This window comes from Microcaecilia unicolor, chromosome 2, assembly GCF_901765095.1.
Source record: "Microcaecilia unicolor chromosome 2, aMicUni1.1, whole genome shotgun sequence".
Classification (NCBI taxonomy): domain Eukaryota; kingdom Metazoa; phylum Chordata; class Amphibia; order Gymnophiona; family Siphonopidae; genus Microcaecilia; species Microcaecilia unicolor.
Genome location: NC_044032.1, coordinates 540,599,587 through 540,618,578, shown reverse-complemented (window position 1 = coordinate 540,618,578; position 18,992 = coordinate 540,599,587). Strand labels below are relative to the sequence as shown.

Below are 18,992 nucleotides of genomic sequence, written 5' to 3'. Positions count from 1 at the left end.
CTGTGTATGTGCAGGGTTTCTGATAGGTCTGGGGTGGGGGACAAGTGATAGGATGGCAGAGCGGTATAAAGGTACAGTGCATACAGCATAGGATTGGAATATATCTCTCGGGCAGGTCAAAGTTTGCTTTATTCCTTGTCTAGAGATTATTCCCCAGGAAATATGTTTTTCCCCGTGTCTGTATGTAAGGATCATGAAAAAACACTTTTGAAATTTGATTCATAATCTTCCCTCTGACCAGCAGAGAGAGCGAGAGAGAGAGTGAACATCGGAGGTCACCAATTTGTGCTGCATTTTGTTTGTACTATTCTCAGGAATACAAGGAATCAGACAGGAATAGAAGTAATTAAAAAAAAAGGAATCCTTATTACTCACCACTACAGGAAATAGCTTTGACTCCAAGTATCAGCAAGTTTACACATATTACAAGAAAAACATTTTATGAATGGTGAGAACCAGAGAAAGTCAGAATTCCTCAATAAAAATTCAGCTGGGCCTAAATTAATTGCAGCAAAGAAACTCAGCTGCTTTCTTAATTAACACCACAAGCTCTTTTGTATGATCTTTATTGTTCTCTATAAATTTCTAATAGTGGAAAAATAACTTCTTACTTCTTACCACAAAAGATCGTGTTGTATATGTGAGGAGCCAAAACAATGCAAGATTCAAACTTTGGAAAAATACAGATCTTTAATGTTAAACACATAAAAAGTGAAAAATGGGAGGAAAAAACATCAGCTGGCTGTGGTCGTCAAATGACGATAGAATCGCTGGTTCTCAAGTGTAACAGCTACTTCACAAACACAGTTCACAATTTCATTCATTGGTCAAAAAACCTCCTGTAAAAGAGCACAACAAGAGTATCTCTTGTTGTGCTCTCTTCACAAAACAATTATGTCTTTGTTCTAAAAATATTATTTTCATAAATTTTTCATTTCCAAGTAAAAACTGTTGAAGTCAACCTAGGCTTCTAATTATGTACAGCAGAAGAACACTTAGCTTAGGCAGCAGAGGTGATGCCTACAGGCTTCTTCAGGAGATTTCCACACCCTGCTGATGCTCATAAGTAAATGCATACTACATAATGGTGATTTATAAATGAAGATTGTGGGCACACTGTGGGATTATCCAGTATTTATAAACGTGAAGTGTTTGGGATACGTAAATGCGGACACTCAAGTCTCTGACAGAGCCGCAAGTTGAGATCCTCTGGTCTATACCAGTAAAAGGAGGAGTACTAATTTCAGCAGACCTCATAATTATAGAACTCTTGGGAACCTAGCTCCAAAAAAGTGTTTAACTAAGTACATGGCTATCTAATACTAATATACTAAAAAGCTCAATTTCACAAAGGATGTTGAGATGGGAGTTGAGATGTCCATGATGGAACATGCACAATTCTCCCTGTATTTCACAAAGATTCAGACAAATACAGATTCTCCTGAAAAATAAGTATAAGGATAAATACAGCATGTGTATATGATGGAACGAATGGAGGGAAAGCGATTTTTAAAAGCTGTACCGGGTTGGGGGGGGGGGGGGAATTGTCCCCCATTTGTGCTTCAGAACTAGCATTGATCTCTTCACCTCACAATCCCTTCCTGCACCAGAAGCACATTTCTTCCAGCTCCCCGACATCAATCCTCCTGCAGACGCAACACCTCCCACCCTACCCCACGATTCCAACCCCAGCTTTAACTAAAGATCTCTGGTGGAAGCAGGACCACATTCCTCATCCCTAGCAGTAGAACTGCAAGATAACTACTAGTCGGTAAAGGGTGCCATTTTGAACCCAGAGCTGCAATAAGCAGAAAAAAACTGCGAATCACTCCTGATAGGAGCCAAGGGTGGTATCAGGAGGTGAGGCTTGCTGCCAGAGGGAAAGGGGCAGAGGGGTCCTGCTGGCATGGAAGGGATGCCAGCATCAGCCTTTGTACATGCCTTTTCAGACTGACATTTTTGTATGCCTCAGGGCAGGTGTAAAAGCCAACATTTACAATAATTATATCTCTGTATATTTATTTCCTTTGTTAGTGCAGCGGACTTTAAGATCCTGGGGAACTGGGTTCGATTCCCACTGCAGCTCCTTGTGACTGTGGGCAAGTCACTTAATCCTCCATTGCCCCAGGTACAAAATAAGTACCTGCATATATGTAAACCGCTTTGAATGTAGTTGGAAAATACCACAGAAAGGCGGTATATCAAGTCCCATTTCCCTTTCCTTATATTTTAGGCCCACCCAATCCACCCTCTCTCTACACTCTAATCCACTATCAGTCACTTCAGCGTAGGTCAGTTAAGCTTGCGTCGCTTAAACAACTGCAACATTTCAGTGTGGGGTCACTTTAGCAACCAAGTAATTTAAGCAAGCATCAGTTCAGAATGCGTCATCAGTGAATGCAGTAGACTGAATTTAAGTGCCATTTATGTGGAAGACTGTGTTGTCATCAAGTTATCGACTGGACTAGCACAATGATATTGGTCAGAAGCACATTTTAATAGCATGGAAAATGCCTGTTATCCTTAGGTTGTGAGAGAACATGGGAGGACTACTTCTCTACAAAGGTACCTTAGTAGTGAACACTTATTTGCTTTGCATGGGGTAAGAGGTAGAGGGTAAAGAAGTCTATAAGCAAACCGGTAACTCTTAAATATCAGACACTGAAGATGCATGCTTAATTGATGCATGCTTAAATGAAGCAGTTGCTTAAGTGACTCCACACTGAACTGACTCACACTTAAATGTCACACTTGTTCAAGCATCGCATACCTATCACATGCTTAAGTGTTTCTCGTTTAAATGTCAGGTAATCACTCTAACCATGCCTCCTTGCAATCTCTGCATTGTATGGATCAAAATGTGTAAATGTAACTGTCAAAAATCATTATTTGCACATGCAGGTGATCTCCATGTTTAAAAGCCACTATTTACATATGAAGATGCTTCTAACATAAGGGCCTAAATATGTGACTGTTTAGGAGAATAGATCTATTAAGGGACTAGAGAGAGTACCAATCTTTGTGATTAGATATCAACCTACCACAATAGAGAAGGAAATCTGTTGTTGAGAAAGGGTAAAAAGAACAGGAAAAGAAGAGAAGAGTAAAAATTATAATAAAATAAATAAATGTAATTTAAAAATTAAAGGCCTCTTACTAAACCATACTAGCAATTCCCAGGACGGCAATGCCGACAAAGCTCATTCACTTGAATGGCTTTGTCAGCATTGCACATGGGAATTGCTAGCATGGTTTAGTAAAAAAAAGGCTCTAAGATTTTGCTTGCTGTGGCCGGTGTGATTATCAAGTATGTACTGTGCTATATGTATGCCAAGTTTAATAAAAATATTTAAACTAATTATATTTAAAGAAAAATACAAAGAAAAGGAAGATTTATTGGATAACACTTAAACTGGCATATTTGTAGGTTTTTTGAAGATCTAGGCCTTGAGCCTGCTCAGTCAAGCTATTTTTGGATAACAATTAGCTCTTATATAATACATGACATACAATATGCAGCTCACAAGCTGCACAAGCTATTTTAGGATACTTTCTCCAGTAATTCTCTGGTTTTGTTTGGCTCCTCCCTGTTTGTGGATCTGTATTTATGTTCCATTCTTAATATTGTCTGGTTTTATGCTAAATTAATTTCTCTGTATTTTTCTGCCTCTTTCAAGCTGAACTTAATCAAAATCTGAAAAGCTATTAAAAAAAAAAAAGAAGAAGGGCTTAAAAAGAGGTAAATTATGAAAGACAAAACTACTCTCTCCTTCCCTTTCTATTAACTTACCACAGGGCTAATAAGACTTAGGACTAGGGGGCATGCGATGAAACTACAGTGTAGTAAATTTAAAACAAATCGGAGAAAAATGTTCTTCATCCAACACATAATTAAACTCTGGAATTCGTTGACGGAGAACGTGGTGAAGGCGGTTAGCTTAGCAGAGTTTAAAAAGGGGTTAGACGGTTTCCTAAAGGACAAGTCCATAAACCACTACTAAATGGACTTGGGAAAAATCCACAATTCCAGGAATAACATGTATAGAATGTTTGTACGTTTGGGAAGCTTGCCAGGTGCCCCTGGCCTGGATTGGCCGCTGTCGTGGACAGGATGCTGGGCTCGATGGACCCTTGGTCTTTCCCAGTGTGGCATTACTTATGTACTTATGTAAAACAAAAATCCTAATTTTTGTTAAATATTAATATCAAAGGAAGGTGGAACATTACCAGCTCACATATTATGGTTGCATCGATGGAGAAAAAAAAGAAAATAGGGAGATATTTGTGCTTTCTCACTATGGCAAACAATGGTACCACTTATGACAATATGAAGGCAACACTGATTGTGAATGTCAAAGAAACGTATAATAGCATCACAACTCTAGTTATGGACATTTCACAAAGTGCTCTCTTGTACAATATTAGGTAGAACAGAAAGGTTAGCGAGCCCACTGACTCTAGCAAATTAAAGTTTACAGTTTTGGCCGCCAGTCAAAATCCACCATTTAACTTTCCCCAAAGAACAAGGATGGACAAGTCCCAAGTGAAGAATAGGCAAAGCCATAAGGGGATCAGCAAAGGAGAAAATTCAAAACACGCTATTAATATAGAAGTTGTCCACTACAAAATGAATCATAGACAACTACCAAAACTAAACCACCTTCCCACAATTAGCAGAGCAGGTATGTCTCACAGTTAAGGTCTTAAGCGAAGAACAATTTTAAAGTTTCAAAAAACTATCCTCATAAATAAACAGGGCAATTCTGTTATAAGAACTATCTTGATTATAGTTACTCACAATTTGTATCATCCTTAAAATGTACTGAAACAGAGCAATCTCATGTCTGGCTTAACAAGACTCCTGATATTATTTTAATGCATACAAAAGCTAATTCATCAGTAAAATGACCATGATTGACTAATATGTAATATGTAGCATTTGATTTTTATTCCATGCAGTATGGGAAAATTAGGTTCTTACCTTGGTAATTTTCTTTCCTTTAGTCATAGCAGATGAAGCCATTACGTATAGGTTGTGTCCATCAACCAGCAGGGGGAGATAGAGAGCACTCAACTTTTCACAGTGCCTCATGGCCAGCCAGCTCCACTGCCTCTTCAGTATTTGAAGCTTCCAAAGCAGTATGGCAAACCGCAATGGGAATAACATGAACTTTCCTCACAGCGAACGATGGCCCCTTAACAAGGGCATGAACTCAAAAGGAGGGAATGAACACATCCTCCTGGAGGGAATAAACTCATCCTCCTTATTGTATAACTGGTGGGGATACACGCAACCTCCTGGAGGGACTAAACTCATCCTCCAAAACATAAACTGGAGGGAATGGACTCATCCTCCTATAAGTGAACAGGAATCCTGAAGACTGTTTTCCAATTTTCTCCCAAGGAAGGAACTTCAGGAAACAAGAACAGAACCTGAAACAGATTCACAGCATACAGACAATCATACAGGGAGGGCTCATGGCTTCATCTGCTATGACTAAAGGAAAGAAAATTACCAAGGTAAGAACCTAATTTTCCCTTCCTTGTCATCAAGCAGATGAAGCCATTACGTATGGGATGTAACAAAGCAATCCCTATATAGGGTGGGAACAGGTCACACCATGCGCTAGCACTTGTGCTCCAAAACGCGCATCCCTCCTAGCAGCCACATCCAGCCTGTAATGTCGGGCAAGAGAGAGCTTAGAAGCCCATGTTGCTGCACTGCATATCTCTTGATGAGAGAGTGCTCCAGTTTCAGCCCAAGAGGAAGAAATCGCTCTGGTAGAATGCACGTTAAAGGCTACAGGCGGAGACCGGCCGGCAAGCAGATAAGCTGAAAAGATAGTTTCTTTGAGCTAGCGGGCAATAGTGGCTTTAGACGCTGGAGACCCTCTGCAAGGACCTGATAGCAAAACAAACAGATGATCATAGATCCTGAAAGAGATAGTAACTCGCAGATACTGCAGCAGAGTCCTGCGCACATCCAACAGGTGCAACTGCCCAAAAGATTCTGGAAACTCCTCCTTATCAAAGGAGGGCAAGAAAATAGGCTGGTTTAGGTGAAACACTGAAATCACCTTAGGCATGAAGGAAGGCACGGTCCGAACCGTGACCCCGGACTCTGAGAATTGCAGAAATGGGTCTCTACAGGACAGCGCCTGGAGCTCTGACACCCGTCTCGCTGAAGTAATGGCCACAAGAAAAATGGCCTTTACTGTCAAATCTTTCTCTGATGCTCGCCGAAGCGGCTCAAAAGGAGAAGCCTGCAGGGCCTTCAAAACTAGCCCCAGGTTCCAAGCTGGACAGGGTGCTCGCACAGAAGGCCGGAGCCGAAGCACCCCACTAAGAAACCGTGCCACATCTGGATGAGCAGCTAAAGACACGCCTTCAACCTTACCACGAAGGGAGGCCAACGCTGCCACTTGCACCCGCAGGGAATTATAGGCCAAGCCTATTTGTACACCATCCTGCAAAAAGTCCAGAATCGGCGAGACAGGAGCCCTCATGGGTGTGATTGCTTTTGAAGCACACCAAGACTCAAACTGGCGCCAAATCCTGGCATAAGCCACGGAAGTGGAATGCTTGCGGGCCTGCAGGAGAGTGGAAATGACTGTGTTTGAATAGCCTTTGTCCCTCAATTGCGCCCTCTCAATCGCCATGCCATAAGACCAAAGCAGCAGGCGTCATCCATGGCTACCGGGTCCTGTGACAACAGGTTCGGTACCCGAGGTAAAGGAAGGGGAGCCTCCACTAGCATCTGTCGGAGGTCCGCATACCAAGGCTTCCTGGGCCAATCCGGGGCGATGAGGACCACTTCTCCTGGGTGCAGTCGAATCCGCAGGAGCACGCGCCCTATCAAGGGCCACGGAGGGAACACATATAGTAGGCCCGGAGGCCAGAGCTGAGTCAAGGCATCCAACCCTGCCAAGCGAGGATCTCTCCATCTGCTGAAGAAGCACGGGATTTTGGCATTTGAACTTGTCGCCATAAGATCCATCACTGCCTTGCCCCATTTGGCACATATCTGCAGGAATACTTCGTCTGCTAGTTCCCATTCTGCTGGATCGATCTGATGCCTGCTTAATCGGCTTGCACGTTGCTCTGACCTGCAATGTGAGCTGCCGACAGAAACTGAAGATGCAGCCCGGCCCAGTGGCAAATCTGTTCGGCCTGCACAGCCAGTGCTCTGCACTGAGTGCCGCCTTGTTGATTTATGTAGGCCACTGCTGTCATGTTGTCCGACATCACTCTGACAGCCAATCCTTCCAGGGTCACTTGAAAGGCCAGAAGCACCTGAAACACCGCTTTCAACTCCAGGCGGTTGATGGACCACTCCGACTCCTCGGGTGTCCATAGACCCTGGGCATGCTTCCCCTTGCAATGTGCGCCCCAGCCCTTCAGGCTGGCATCTGTCACTACTAGACACCAATCGGGGAGCGCCAGCGGCACTCCTCGCCGCAGCATGCTGTCTGAGAGCCACCACTCCATGCCGAGTCGGGCCACAGGGAGCCAAGAAAGTCTGCATTGATAATCCTAAGAAACTGGAGACCATCTTTGAAGTAGGGAATACTGTAGAGGTCTCAGGTGCGCTCTCGCCCAGGGCACCACTTCCAATGTGGCTGTCATCGATCCCAGCAGCTGAACAATGTCCCAAGCTCATGGGCGGGGCATCCTCAGGAGCAGACGGACCTGATTCTGAAGCTTGCACCGCCTTAGCTCGGGTAGGTATACATAGCCCGAGTCTGTGTCGAACCTGGCCCCCAAATATTCTAGAGATTGCGAGGGGGTCAGGTGACTTTTGGCCATATTGACGACCCAGCCTAGAGATTGAAGTACTGACACCACTCTGGCTGTAGCTTGATAGCTCTCTGTTACAGAGTCTGCTCTGATGAGCCAGTCGTCTAGGTACGGGTGAACCCTGATACCTTCTTGCCTGAGCAAAGCAGCTACTACCACCATTACCTTCGAAAAGGTTCGGGGAGCTGTGGCGAGGCCAAAAGGCAAGGCCCAGAACTGGAAATGTTTTCCCAACACCGCAAACCTCAGAAACTTCTGGTGCGGGGGCCAAATTGGTATGTGCAAGTAAGCTTCTTTCAGGTCTAGAGACGTGAGAAACTCTCCTGGCTGTACCGCAGCAATGACGGAGCGCAGGGTTTCCATGTGGAAATGCCGCACTCTCAGGGACTTGTTTAATTCTTTTAAGTCCAGAACAGGGTGAAAAGACCCACCTTTTCGCGGCACCACAAAGTAGATGGAGTATCGGCCGTAGCCGTGTTCGGCGGGAGGTACCGGGGACACGGCCCCTAACTGAATCAGACCTTGCAAAGTCTCCTCTCTACCGCCGCCCGTTTGGCAGCAGAACCGCATCAGGACTCCACAAACACGTCTCTTACTGGGGCATTGAATTCTATTCTGTAGCCATCTCCGATCAGGTCCAGAACCCACTGATCTGAGGAAATATTGGCCCACTCCTCGGCAAAGAGGGAAAGACGTCCTCCGATGACAGGAAGCGAGGAGGGGGCCGGCGCACCATCATTGAGAGGGTCGCCCCTGAACTCCAGGCCTAAAGCCGGTGGCTGCGGAACGCTTGTCCGAGCGAAAGGAGTTCCTCTGCTGAAAAACGGGCACGAGAAGTGAACCCAGCAGAACGCCCCGGACGGTACCTTCTAGCTTCACGGAAGCGAAGTCTATAAGAGGAGTGAACCGCCTGGCTCTTGGAGGAAGGCCTCGGCCTATCTTCGGGCAAGCGCTGGGGTTTAGGATCTCCCAGGCCTAACAATTTTCTCTAACTCCTCACCAAATAGGAGAAGGCCTTGAAAGGGCAACTTCACCAACCTTTGCTTAGAGGCCATGTCCGCTGCCCAATGTCGTAGCTAAATAAGACGGCAAGCCGCCACTGCTACTGCCATTTGTTTAGCCAAAGCTCTGACAATATCATAAAGGGCATCAGTCAAAAAATACAAGGCCGACTCCAGCCGCAGAGCCACATCTGAGAATGGCTCCGCCCCATCTCCTGACTGTTCCACTGCCTGTTGCAACCACGCCAGGCAGGCTCTAGCAGCATAACAACTGCATGCAGACGCCCGAACAGTAAGACCTGCAATTTCAAAGGACCGTTTAAGTGCTGCTTCCAGCCTACGGTCTTGTATATCCTTCAGGGCAACTCCTCCTTCCACAGGGAGGGTAGTTCTCTTTGTCACCGCAGTGACTAGGGCATCTACTTTAGGCATTGCAAAGCGAGCCAAATGCTCCTCACGCAGAGGGTATAATTGCCCCATAGCCCTGGAAACTTTCAAAGGTCCCTCGGGGTCAGCCCACTGAGCGGAAATAAGCTCTTGGATGGAGTCATGCAAAGGAAAAGCTCGAGCAGGCTTTTTGGTACTAGCCATCCTAGGATTCACAGAGGAGGCCGTGCCACTGTCAGGCTCTTCAATAGAAAGGACCTGTAGGGCATCTGAAATAAGCGCTGGCAGCTTATCACAGTGGAAAATCCTCACCGTGGAGGGATCATCCAGATCCTGTGGTAATTCTGCACCTGACTCTGGCTCCTCAGACCACGAAGGCCTGCCAGAACTCTCCGAATCCTCACAGCCCGACCACAGGGGGGGGGGGGGGGGAAAGGAGGTGCACCACAATCTGAAGGGGAATTAGCCCTTCTACGCTTTTCTTTATGCCAATCATCAGGGAAAATAGCCTCAGCGGGCATTCCCAGGCCAGAATCCACCGGGGGGGGGGGGGAACAATAGAAGGGGCCTCAGACAACCCTTGAGGGAGAGCTCTTTTCAACATGTATGCTTTATGCAATAATAACACAAAATCAGGGGAGAAAAACTCGCCCTGGGCACCCAGATCCCATCCGGGGCTAGCCGCTCCCTGAATAGCCTCAATTCAAGGTCCCCACCCCGGGCTCAGGGCTCTCCGTCTCTACGGAGGCCGCACCATGCGGAGAATTCAAAATGGCGTCCGCTGCCAGCTCTGAGCAGAAAGAATCATCGCTCGCCATGCTCGGGCCGGCTCTTACACCTGTACAGCACGATTTACAGAGCCCCGCTGCTGATTTGCGCTTGCCACACCGGGAACAGCGCTTTACATTCTCTGCAGCCATCGCCGAAAACGGCGGGAAAATTCAAAATGGCGGTTTCGCGCCAAAAACGCCCCGATCGCAGGCCCACCCCGGAGTAGTTAGAAAACATTCTTACCTCACCGGACCGAGTATCACAGCTCCGGTCCCATAGAAGATTCAAAGGAAAACCTCTGTTCCATTATTTTTTTTTTTTTAACGCTGTGAGGAAAGCAGAGGTAATAAGAACTCCGGAGGCTCAGATGAGTGGGAAAGGCAGGGAAAGGCGAACCAATGTGCCTGCATCCACTGAGTGGGAAAGGACAGGGAAAAGCAAGCTAATATGTCCACATCCACGGGGGCATGGGTAAGGCAGGGAAAGGGCTGACCTATGTGCCTTCAAAGTGAAGCTGCTATAGCCTCTAACACCCCGGCTAACAACTGGCAAGCCAGGAGCCACCCCCAGGCAGATTTCTGATGGAGCTCGAAGAAGCTGCAGCCACCTTGCTTGGGGAGACAGAGAATACTGAAGAGGCAGTGGAGCTGGCTGGCCATGAGGCACTGTGAAAAGTTGAGTGCTCTTTATCTCCCCCTGCTGGTAGATGGACACAACCCATACGTAACGGCTTCATCTGCTTGATGACAAGGAAGGACATATTCTCTATTTGCAGATGTGTAACAACTGAAGTTGGGTGGGAAACACTGGTCCATGGGGACCACAAACTGGTTTTTAGGATATCCATAACAAATGTTTATGAGATATAGCTTCATAAATCTGGTCCAAGAACCTGTTTGGAGACCTCAAAAGACCAAGTTATCTAACCCTGTGTGCACCACATACAGTAATATTCGGAACACAAATAAAGATAATGGAATATGTTACAAGAATCCTACCAACCATAATGGATTCCTTCCATTTCTTATGAATTGCTTGAGCCAAATTCAGATCCATGTATACCACACAGTCCTCACCAGTCAGTGAACCTAAAGAGGGAAAACATTTTTTCTTATTAATGTGTTCAAAGTGATTGATCCAAAAATGAGTAAACATATAAAAAGAGTGTGCTGCCCTGCCCCATGTTTCAAGTTTATTAAAGACTTACTATGCTATGGAAAATGTGCAGGTACCTAATACCCCTGAAAAGAAGCCCTAGTGCATTCACTTACCTGCTCTAAAACAGGTATAGTCATGTGCATGTATATGCTGGAAACAATAGGTACATATGCATGTATTTTATAAAGTGCACACATGTGCCTACCCCTGGGAACAATTAAACATATTTAGGGCTTCTATTCTTAAGTGTTTATATATTATACAGCCAAATTAGACACATATATAGGGTTTTTATAAATTAGGTGTTCATAAATTAAAAATTTAGCCAGTCGATATTCAGCGAAATTGAAGCCATATATTTAATTCCACGCCATATCCAGGTGTGGGTGCTAAATATCCTGGCTGAGTGGCGATACCCGGAAGTTATGTGGGTACAGCTGGATAGTCTGTGTCATAACCATACAGCTAAACCTGGCAAAATGAAGACTGCTATTTATTTGTTGCATTTGTATTCCACATTTTCCCACCTATTTGCAGCTCAATGTGGCTTACATCATTTAAGTGATTCTACTTGCCTGAATTGCGATGTGTCACCGGTACTGATTACTACTGGTGCTTGCATAACTTCTATGACTGCCCAGGCTCTGCTCTCAGACTGTTCTGGCTCTGCCAGTGCCATCCCAGTCAGAGAAGATATTCAGCAGCCCTAGGTGTTTATTTTCCAGCTAATTAAGTATTCTTTGCGAGAACAAAAATATATTTATCATCAGTGTTTTTGGACCACAGGTACTTCTCTAGTGGATTTAAATATGTAAGTTTGTGTCATTTAGGAGTCACCAGTACAGAAAAGCAAAAAAAAAAAAAAATTGTTATCAAGGGGAAGTGTGAAGGAGTTTAGGGCAAGTGGTATTTTTCCAGTATTTAACCAACGAACACCTATTTTAATATTTTTGCATGAGATCAGAACCTTAAATAAGAAGCCCTTCTTACAATACTTAAAAGTAGACACCACCATTTATGCACAGCTTAGGAGTGTAAATGTTTAGAATACTATTACATATAAGCCAGAATTATGCCTAAGTGCTATTCTGTAAATACATGCATATCTTGAATAGCAAGTATTCGACAGGTGAGCATACACATGGGAAGGTCTGAAATGCAGTGGCGATCCTAGGTTGGCTGCCACCTGGGGCGGATCGCCGCTGCGCACCCCCCCCCCCCCCCGGGTGGAGCGGCATCCGTCCCCCCAGGGTGCAGCACAACACCCGCCCCCGGCGCAATGACACCCCCCTCCCTGGCGCATCAAGCCGCCCCTCCCCCCCCCGGGTGCAAGCTGCTGGAGGATGCAGAGAGCAGCTGCGCCTGTCGGCTCCACTGGCTCCCTGCTCCCTCTGCCCTGGAACAGGAAGTAACCTGTTCCGGGGCAGAGGGAGCAGGGAACCAGCGGAGCCGACAGGCGCGCAAGCTGCTCTCTGCATCCTCCAGCAGCGTGCACCCGGGGCGGACCGTCCCGCTCTTCCTACGCTACTGCTCAAATGTACCTTACATAATTAGAGAAGACTCAAAGACAGACTTCAAAAAATCCTGAATTGAGAGCAATGGAGTTATACCTGGCTTTCACCGGAGGTATAAACGACACGGCTTTTTGAACCAGCTATCCCTCAGAATTAAGGAGAAATACCCGATAAAGTTGGAGTTGTTGGGTCATGGGGTATTCTTGTATGAAATGTTTTACGTTTCAATACTGAACAGGTAGAGGTTAAAAGACGTAAACAAACAAATGGGTAAACAAAAAAAAAAAAAAATAGCCAAAAAAGTGGTTATTGAAGCAAAGACAGAAAACCTAAGAGCGCTCCAGAGCATTATTTTGCCAGTAGGATTCTTGTGTCTTTCATGTAGAAACAAGTAAATGAAAATTAGCCTTAAAACAGTGCAATTGTATTCACACTATACAACATTCAGGAATAATTCTCAGTCAATCTGAAGGCTCCTTCAGTTCCACCAATTTGATACAGTGAGGAAAGAGATAATCTGATAATAAAGAATTATACATCACATCTTGAAACCTATCAGAATTACCAAATGCCCAGACTATCTCTACCAATTATCTGCCAGGATCCCATAAGATGAATTCACAAACAGAATTTTAGCACAAGTGCACAATCCACTTTTCTGTTTTTAGCGTTATCTAATGTTCACAATGAAACATGGACTTTAATTTCCATATACAATTTATAAGCACTTACCTGGATCGATTCCAACAGGCCCAAAGAGTTCACTTAGTTGAGAAGCCAGCTCAGGAGACAGAGAGAGTTCTAGACAATCAAACGCTAAGGAATCAGATGATGCCGGTTCAGCACTCAGTATCTTTGCTTCGCCTGCCTCTTGAGGAGCCATGCTGTTTTTTTCTTCACCTCTTCCTACACCAATAGTTGGCAATTCCAAAGTATATTCATTTTCCTCAAAGCTGGCAGCCCCTTCAGAGTTTGCACTCTCTGTTTTTTGACTCATTTCCAAGACTGGGGTCCACTGATTATCCATGATGGAAACATCACCTATTTCCACTTCTGAAGCGCCTTCTTCCTCTAACAAAGAACTAGATGTCACACAAAGACCATGATATGGGTTTGCATCATCCAATGACTCTATGTCAGACTCAGTGGCCAGTGGCTGGTTTACAGCTTGAATAACAGAGTCAGCACTAAGGTAATTTAAGGGTTCTGGCTGTGTAATCAGTGCAAAAGTCTGCTTAGTGCAGTCCAGGTCAAATTCTCTTGCATTAGAATTGTGTAGAATGTCCTTTCCATATTCTGCTTCTTGTGCAGAAGTATTTAATGGCAGGCTCTCTGCTGCATCATATAGTTCTGCACATACCTCAGGCTTTCTACATGTCGTTTTTCTTTCTGACTCACAGAAAGACAGTGCTCCGTTTTCAAAATGTTTAACAAAATCACCAGGCTCCTCTCTTTGTCTGGTTTGTTCCCAGTCATCCTTTTCTGGGTTTGCATTGGCTTTTGACTCTACAATCACATCCTCGGATACGTCTTGATCATAATCATCTTCATTCTCCTTGAATAACTTCTCTCCAGAATCCAGCAACAGGTTTGTGGTCCAGACTATGTCTTTGTTGCACCTTTCATACAAGTCTTCCAATATATCAAATGAAACTGATCTAAAGAGCTTACAAAGAATGTTTAAGTTTTCCATTTCATCCACACTAACTAGTTCACTTTCTTCTACATAAGCGCTTTTATCATGCATAACTCTATATGGTACTTTTCCCTGAGAATCTAAATCCACAATAAGCTCAAAGTCCTTTGGCTTGAATCGATCAGCTTTTCCTGACAGCACTTTGGCAGACTCTGTAAGAATAGCTTTTTGCTTTTCTATTCTCCAAACAAAAGCAAATTCTTGAGGTTCAGTTTGTGAATACTGGCTTACTCCTTTGCATAAGTCCTGTTCTGGATTACTTTCAGGTGTGTTTATTAAAAACAGTGGCTCTGCTGGTGTTCTGGTCAGTGAGCTATTCATAAATGTGAGAGCCAATTTGCATGCCCTTCTATTTTGCTTACATTTCATCTCCTTTGTTTCACTAGTTGAGGAGCCATCATCATGACAAGTTAACGTTATGTTGCCCTGTGGCTCCCCATGAGCTCCAGAAACACCTTGAAGCATATCTACCATTTGCAGATCACACATGTCCACATGTTCATTAATTCCAGCTTCTGTTTTATCTTCATTTAGACTACTTTTATGTGCTTTCCGGGATCTTTGTGGCCTCTGCTCCAAAGTGGATGAAGGCCAATCAGCGAGAGTGTTTACTAATTCTACCTCAGTTTTAGCACTTTCTAGCAGATTATGGCCAGGAAGAGATTCCAAGCCAAAAATGCTATCCTCTTGGCTTTCAGGGCGGCCTTGTGCTTTATCTTCTAAGACGTTTCTCAGATCATCATCTAAACACATGTCAGAATCTTCCCTTGCCATCTTATTAGTTTCAAGAGGGTAAGAACTGGTAGATTTTTCCTCATTACAACTTTGCATGGATGAAAATTGTTGTATTCTTTTATTTCTAAGGACCCTCTGACCCATTGACTGTTCTACTGGCCAATCGCCGACAAAATTTAGTGATGAGACCAAAGCTGAGAACTTGCATTCGTCAATTGTTTCCGATTCTGTGGGCACTTTGGAACACCAATCACAATCAACTTGGCTTTCTCTAGGTTCCATGTCATTGATTTCCTCCATTCCTCCAGTGGAAGAGACACTCAAGACTTCAGTACTTCCAGAGCTGACTACTTCACCTTTGCTTTCTGTTTCAATATTCTCACTTTCTCTGATTTCTTCTGTCGCCTCATGACTTTCTAAATATGCTGACTTGTTGGAAGAATCTACTACTGATACACTACCTGTAGTGCTCACAATAATGCTATTCTCAGAACTGCATTCTACAATGTCAGTTTCCATTTCTTTCTTTTCTTTTTCAGAATCACTAGTGGAGCAATCTAAGAAATTCTGCAATGATGATGGCCTCATCACTGATGCAGATTCTCCCTCTTCAGCTGTTTGGTGATGTGTTAAAGTCAAAAGTTTTTCTTCTTTCAGCTGAGTTTCCTCATGAGTGATATTTCCCCTGAAAAAAACCAAAACAAAGCAAGAATAAACAAAACAATAATAAAAAAAACAAAATCACAATGAATTATACTAAGAACAAGACACAGACACAAACACAAACAAGACACAAACTGAAACAAAGCAGCTGATCATGACCTGGCTCAGCAGAATAGACTGATTCTATTACTTCCATCTGCATACCTTTATATCAGCACCACAGAAGAAAATAAAAGCTAAACTAGCGATCCAAGTTGGGACCTAATAGTTTCATCAGTGATCTATAGCATTGGGCTCCAGTCCTGGAAATCATCATACCAATCAATATTTCAGGAGAGGCTAGCAACTGCCTCAACTCATGCATATTCAATAGGGATATCATAAAAATCCAATCAGCATGAGCCCTTTAAGAACCTGATCTCCAGAAACACTGCTAGTGTCATTTTTGCAAATGACATTAAATGTTCATACCGTAAATACACAGTTCACCCACATTTTGCAGAAGGATTTAAGTCACATCAGGCAAATGGCCAAACAAATGGCAGATGAGACTAAATATGGAAAAGTAAAGGACAATACATTTGGGACACTGGAATATGCAATGGCAACATAAGTTCAGTGGGGATACGCAAGGATAAACGGGCAATGAAATGCAAAACAAAGCTGTAGCAACTAAAGATGGTCACCTGATGGTGTGTATTACACAGAATAGAAACAATAAAATATGTCATTCTACTACTTTATAAGGCATTTGCTAGATACATTTGGAGTACTGGGTTGAATTTTGACACCCATCTGTAAAAAGGATATCCAAATGTTAGAAAAAGGGGCTATTAAGTTAATAAAAAGAGATACCAAGGTTTACATTAAGCTGAAAGATTATCCAAACTGGGGCTACTTACATTAGAAAATAAAGAAAGACATTTAAGAGATGAGAGTTTCTAGATAAATCAAAGGAGTATAAAGGAATCTTGGTAGTGATTATTTTTACTCAAAGTAGCTACAAGCAAAACAAGGAAACATCATCTAAAATTAAGACTGAAAGTGGTAAAATCAAAGGATGCTCAGCATCATAAAATTACTGTCAGCAGCAGTAGTAAAGACTATGGCATTAAAGGGATGATTTACTACTAATCTTTTTCCTTCCACAGACACAGCATAGGAATAGCTATAAGAGAACTCTATCTCTGAAAGAGTATCTCAAATTAAAATGTTGTGAATGGATTTGTTACACTGACTACCTGCCCAAAAACAATTCAAAATACTGTGCATGACACTTAGAGTTATTCATGATGATGCTCCTAGATATCTCGCCCAGAAATTAGTGCCCTATGCTCCAAAACATAATCTGCACTCTAGTTAGGGAGGCTTACTAGAAGTCCCATCACTGCAAATCTTGTGGTGCACTCGATGGCCATCTACAGCATCATAAACAGTATATAGAACAAAATGCTTCATAGGCGGTCGGTGGCCCAACTGTTTGGGGAGCCTAAAGGGGGAGGGGTTAGGGGCGGGGCCAGGGGCGGGGCTTACCTCCATAATTGTCTGACAACACAGAAAAAAATAAGTAAAAATAAGTCACAATTAATAACTTTTATTAAATTTAGATATTAAATATGTATCATATGTCAAAGAATAAAGTGGTTGCTCAAAGCAAGTACTAACCACAATTGTTCAACTGCAAAACACTATGCACAAATTTGTGCAAAAACACACTCATAAACCTTACTGTACCATAACACTGGGCAGACCCTAATAAACCAATATACCACCCATACGGAAAATGCAGACCGTCAACAATATGAAACAAGGGACCATAATATCACAATTCTCATGTAGAGCCACAAAACACCCTTTTAGGGTGGAAAGTGTTCACAATGAGCTCCTTTTATGAACGACTATATGTAGATCCTTCCAGAGGTAGTGTGTCATGATTTAGGCTCTAAAACCCTTTCTGATGATTTGGTGCCACCTCAGTAAGGCCAATACACAATCTCTCCACTGCAAAACACTATACACAAACTTGTGCAAAAACACACTCATAACCTTACCAAACCATAACAGTACTAATTCCAAGGACAGGACAAGCTACAACCTTATGCGTGGAAAGGCAGCACTATAATTACACCGGGCTCTAAAACACCAGTGCACAACCTAGTGAAACAAAAAAAAAAAAAAACCAAAAAGGGCTGAAAATACTACACGCTAGCAGAATACTGCACCTTGATCACACATGAAAAACATATGACAACAGATATGAAGGCAAAATACTGAACAGTGAATGATACATACCTGTAGCAGGTGTTCTCCAAGGACAGAAGGGTGATTGTTCTCACGACTGGGTGAGGTCCGCGGCAGCCCCCACCAACCGGAAGAAGCTTCGCGGGCGGTCCGCACGCGGGGCACGCCCACCGCGCATGCGCGGCCGTCTTCCCACTCGTGCGTGACCGTTCCCGCCAGTTGAATGACAAGCAAGAAAACAACATGAAAACGCAACTCCAAAGGGGAGGAGGGAGGGTAGGTGAGAACAATCAGCCTGCTGTCCTCGGAGAACACCTGCTACAGGTATGTATCATTCACTTTCTCCGAGGACAAGCAGGCTGCTTGTTCTCACGACTGGGGTATCCCTAGCTCTCAGGCTCACTCAAAACAAGAACCCAGGTCAATTGAACCTTGCAAAGGCGAGGGTACAACAGAAAATTAACCTACGAAGAACAACTAACTGAGAGTGCAGCCTGACCAGAATAAATTCGGGTCCTGGAGGGTGGAGTTGGATTTACACCCCAAACAGATTCTGCAGCACCGACTGCCCGAACCGACTGTCGTGTCGGGTATCCTGCTGGAGGCAGTAATCTGATGTGAATGTGTGGACAGATGACCACATCGCAGCCTTGCAAATCTCTTCAATAGTGGCTGACTTCAAGTAGGCCACTGACGCTGCCATGGCTCTGACACGGTGAGCCGTGACATGACCCTCAAGAGCCAGCCCAGCCTGGGCGTAAGTGAAGGAAATGCAATCTGCTAGCCAATTGGAGATGGTGCGTTTCCCGACAGCGACCCTAGCCTGTTAGGGTCGAAAGAAATAAACAATTGGGCGGACTGTCTGTGGGGCTGTGTCCGCTCCAAGTAGAAGGCCAATGCTCTCTTGCAGTCCAATGTGTGCAACTGACGTTCAGCAGGGCGGGTATGCGGCCTTGGGAAGAATGTTGGCAAGACAATTGACTGGTTAAGATGGAACTCAGACACCACCTTCGGCAGGAACTTTGGGTG

General features: G+C 44.1%; 1 protein-coding gene across 2 annotated transcripts in view; it reads right to left on the bottom strand.

Moving 5' to 3' along the window:
• N4BP2 (NEDD4 binding protein 2) overlaps positions 1-18,992 on the bottom strand; it is a 274,364-nt gene that overhangs the window by 69,360 nt on the left and 186,012 nt on the right. Inside the window, exons 8-9 of one of the 2 annotated variants that reach the window (XM_030191320.1) lie at positions 13,361-15,744; positions 10,959-11,044 (exon numbers count right to left, since the gene is read on the bottom strand). In XM_030191320.1, coding sequence (XP_030047180.1) covers positions 10,959-11,044; positions 13,361-15,744 — 2,470 coding nt within the window. Of the gene's footprint in view, positions 1-10,954; positions 11,045-13,360; positions 15,745-18,992 lie in introns of both variants that reach the window. The other variant, XM_030191321.1, reaches the window with a different exon arrangement.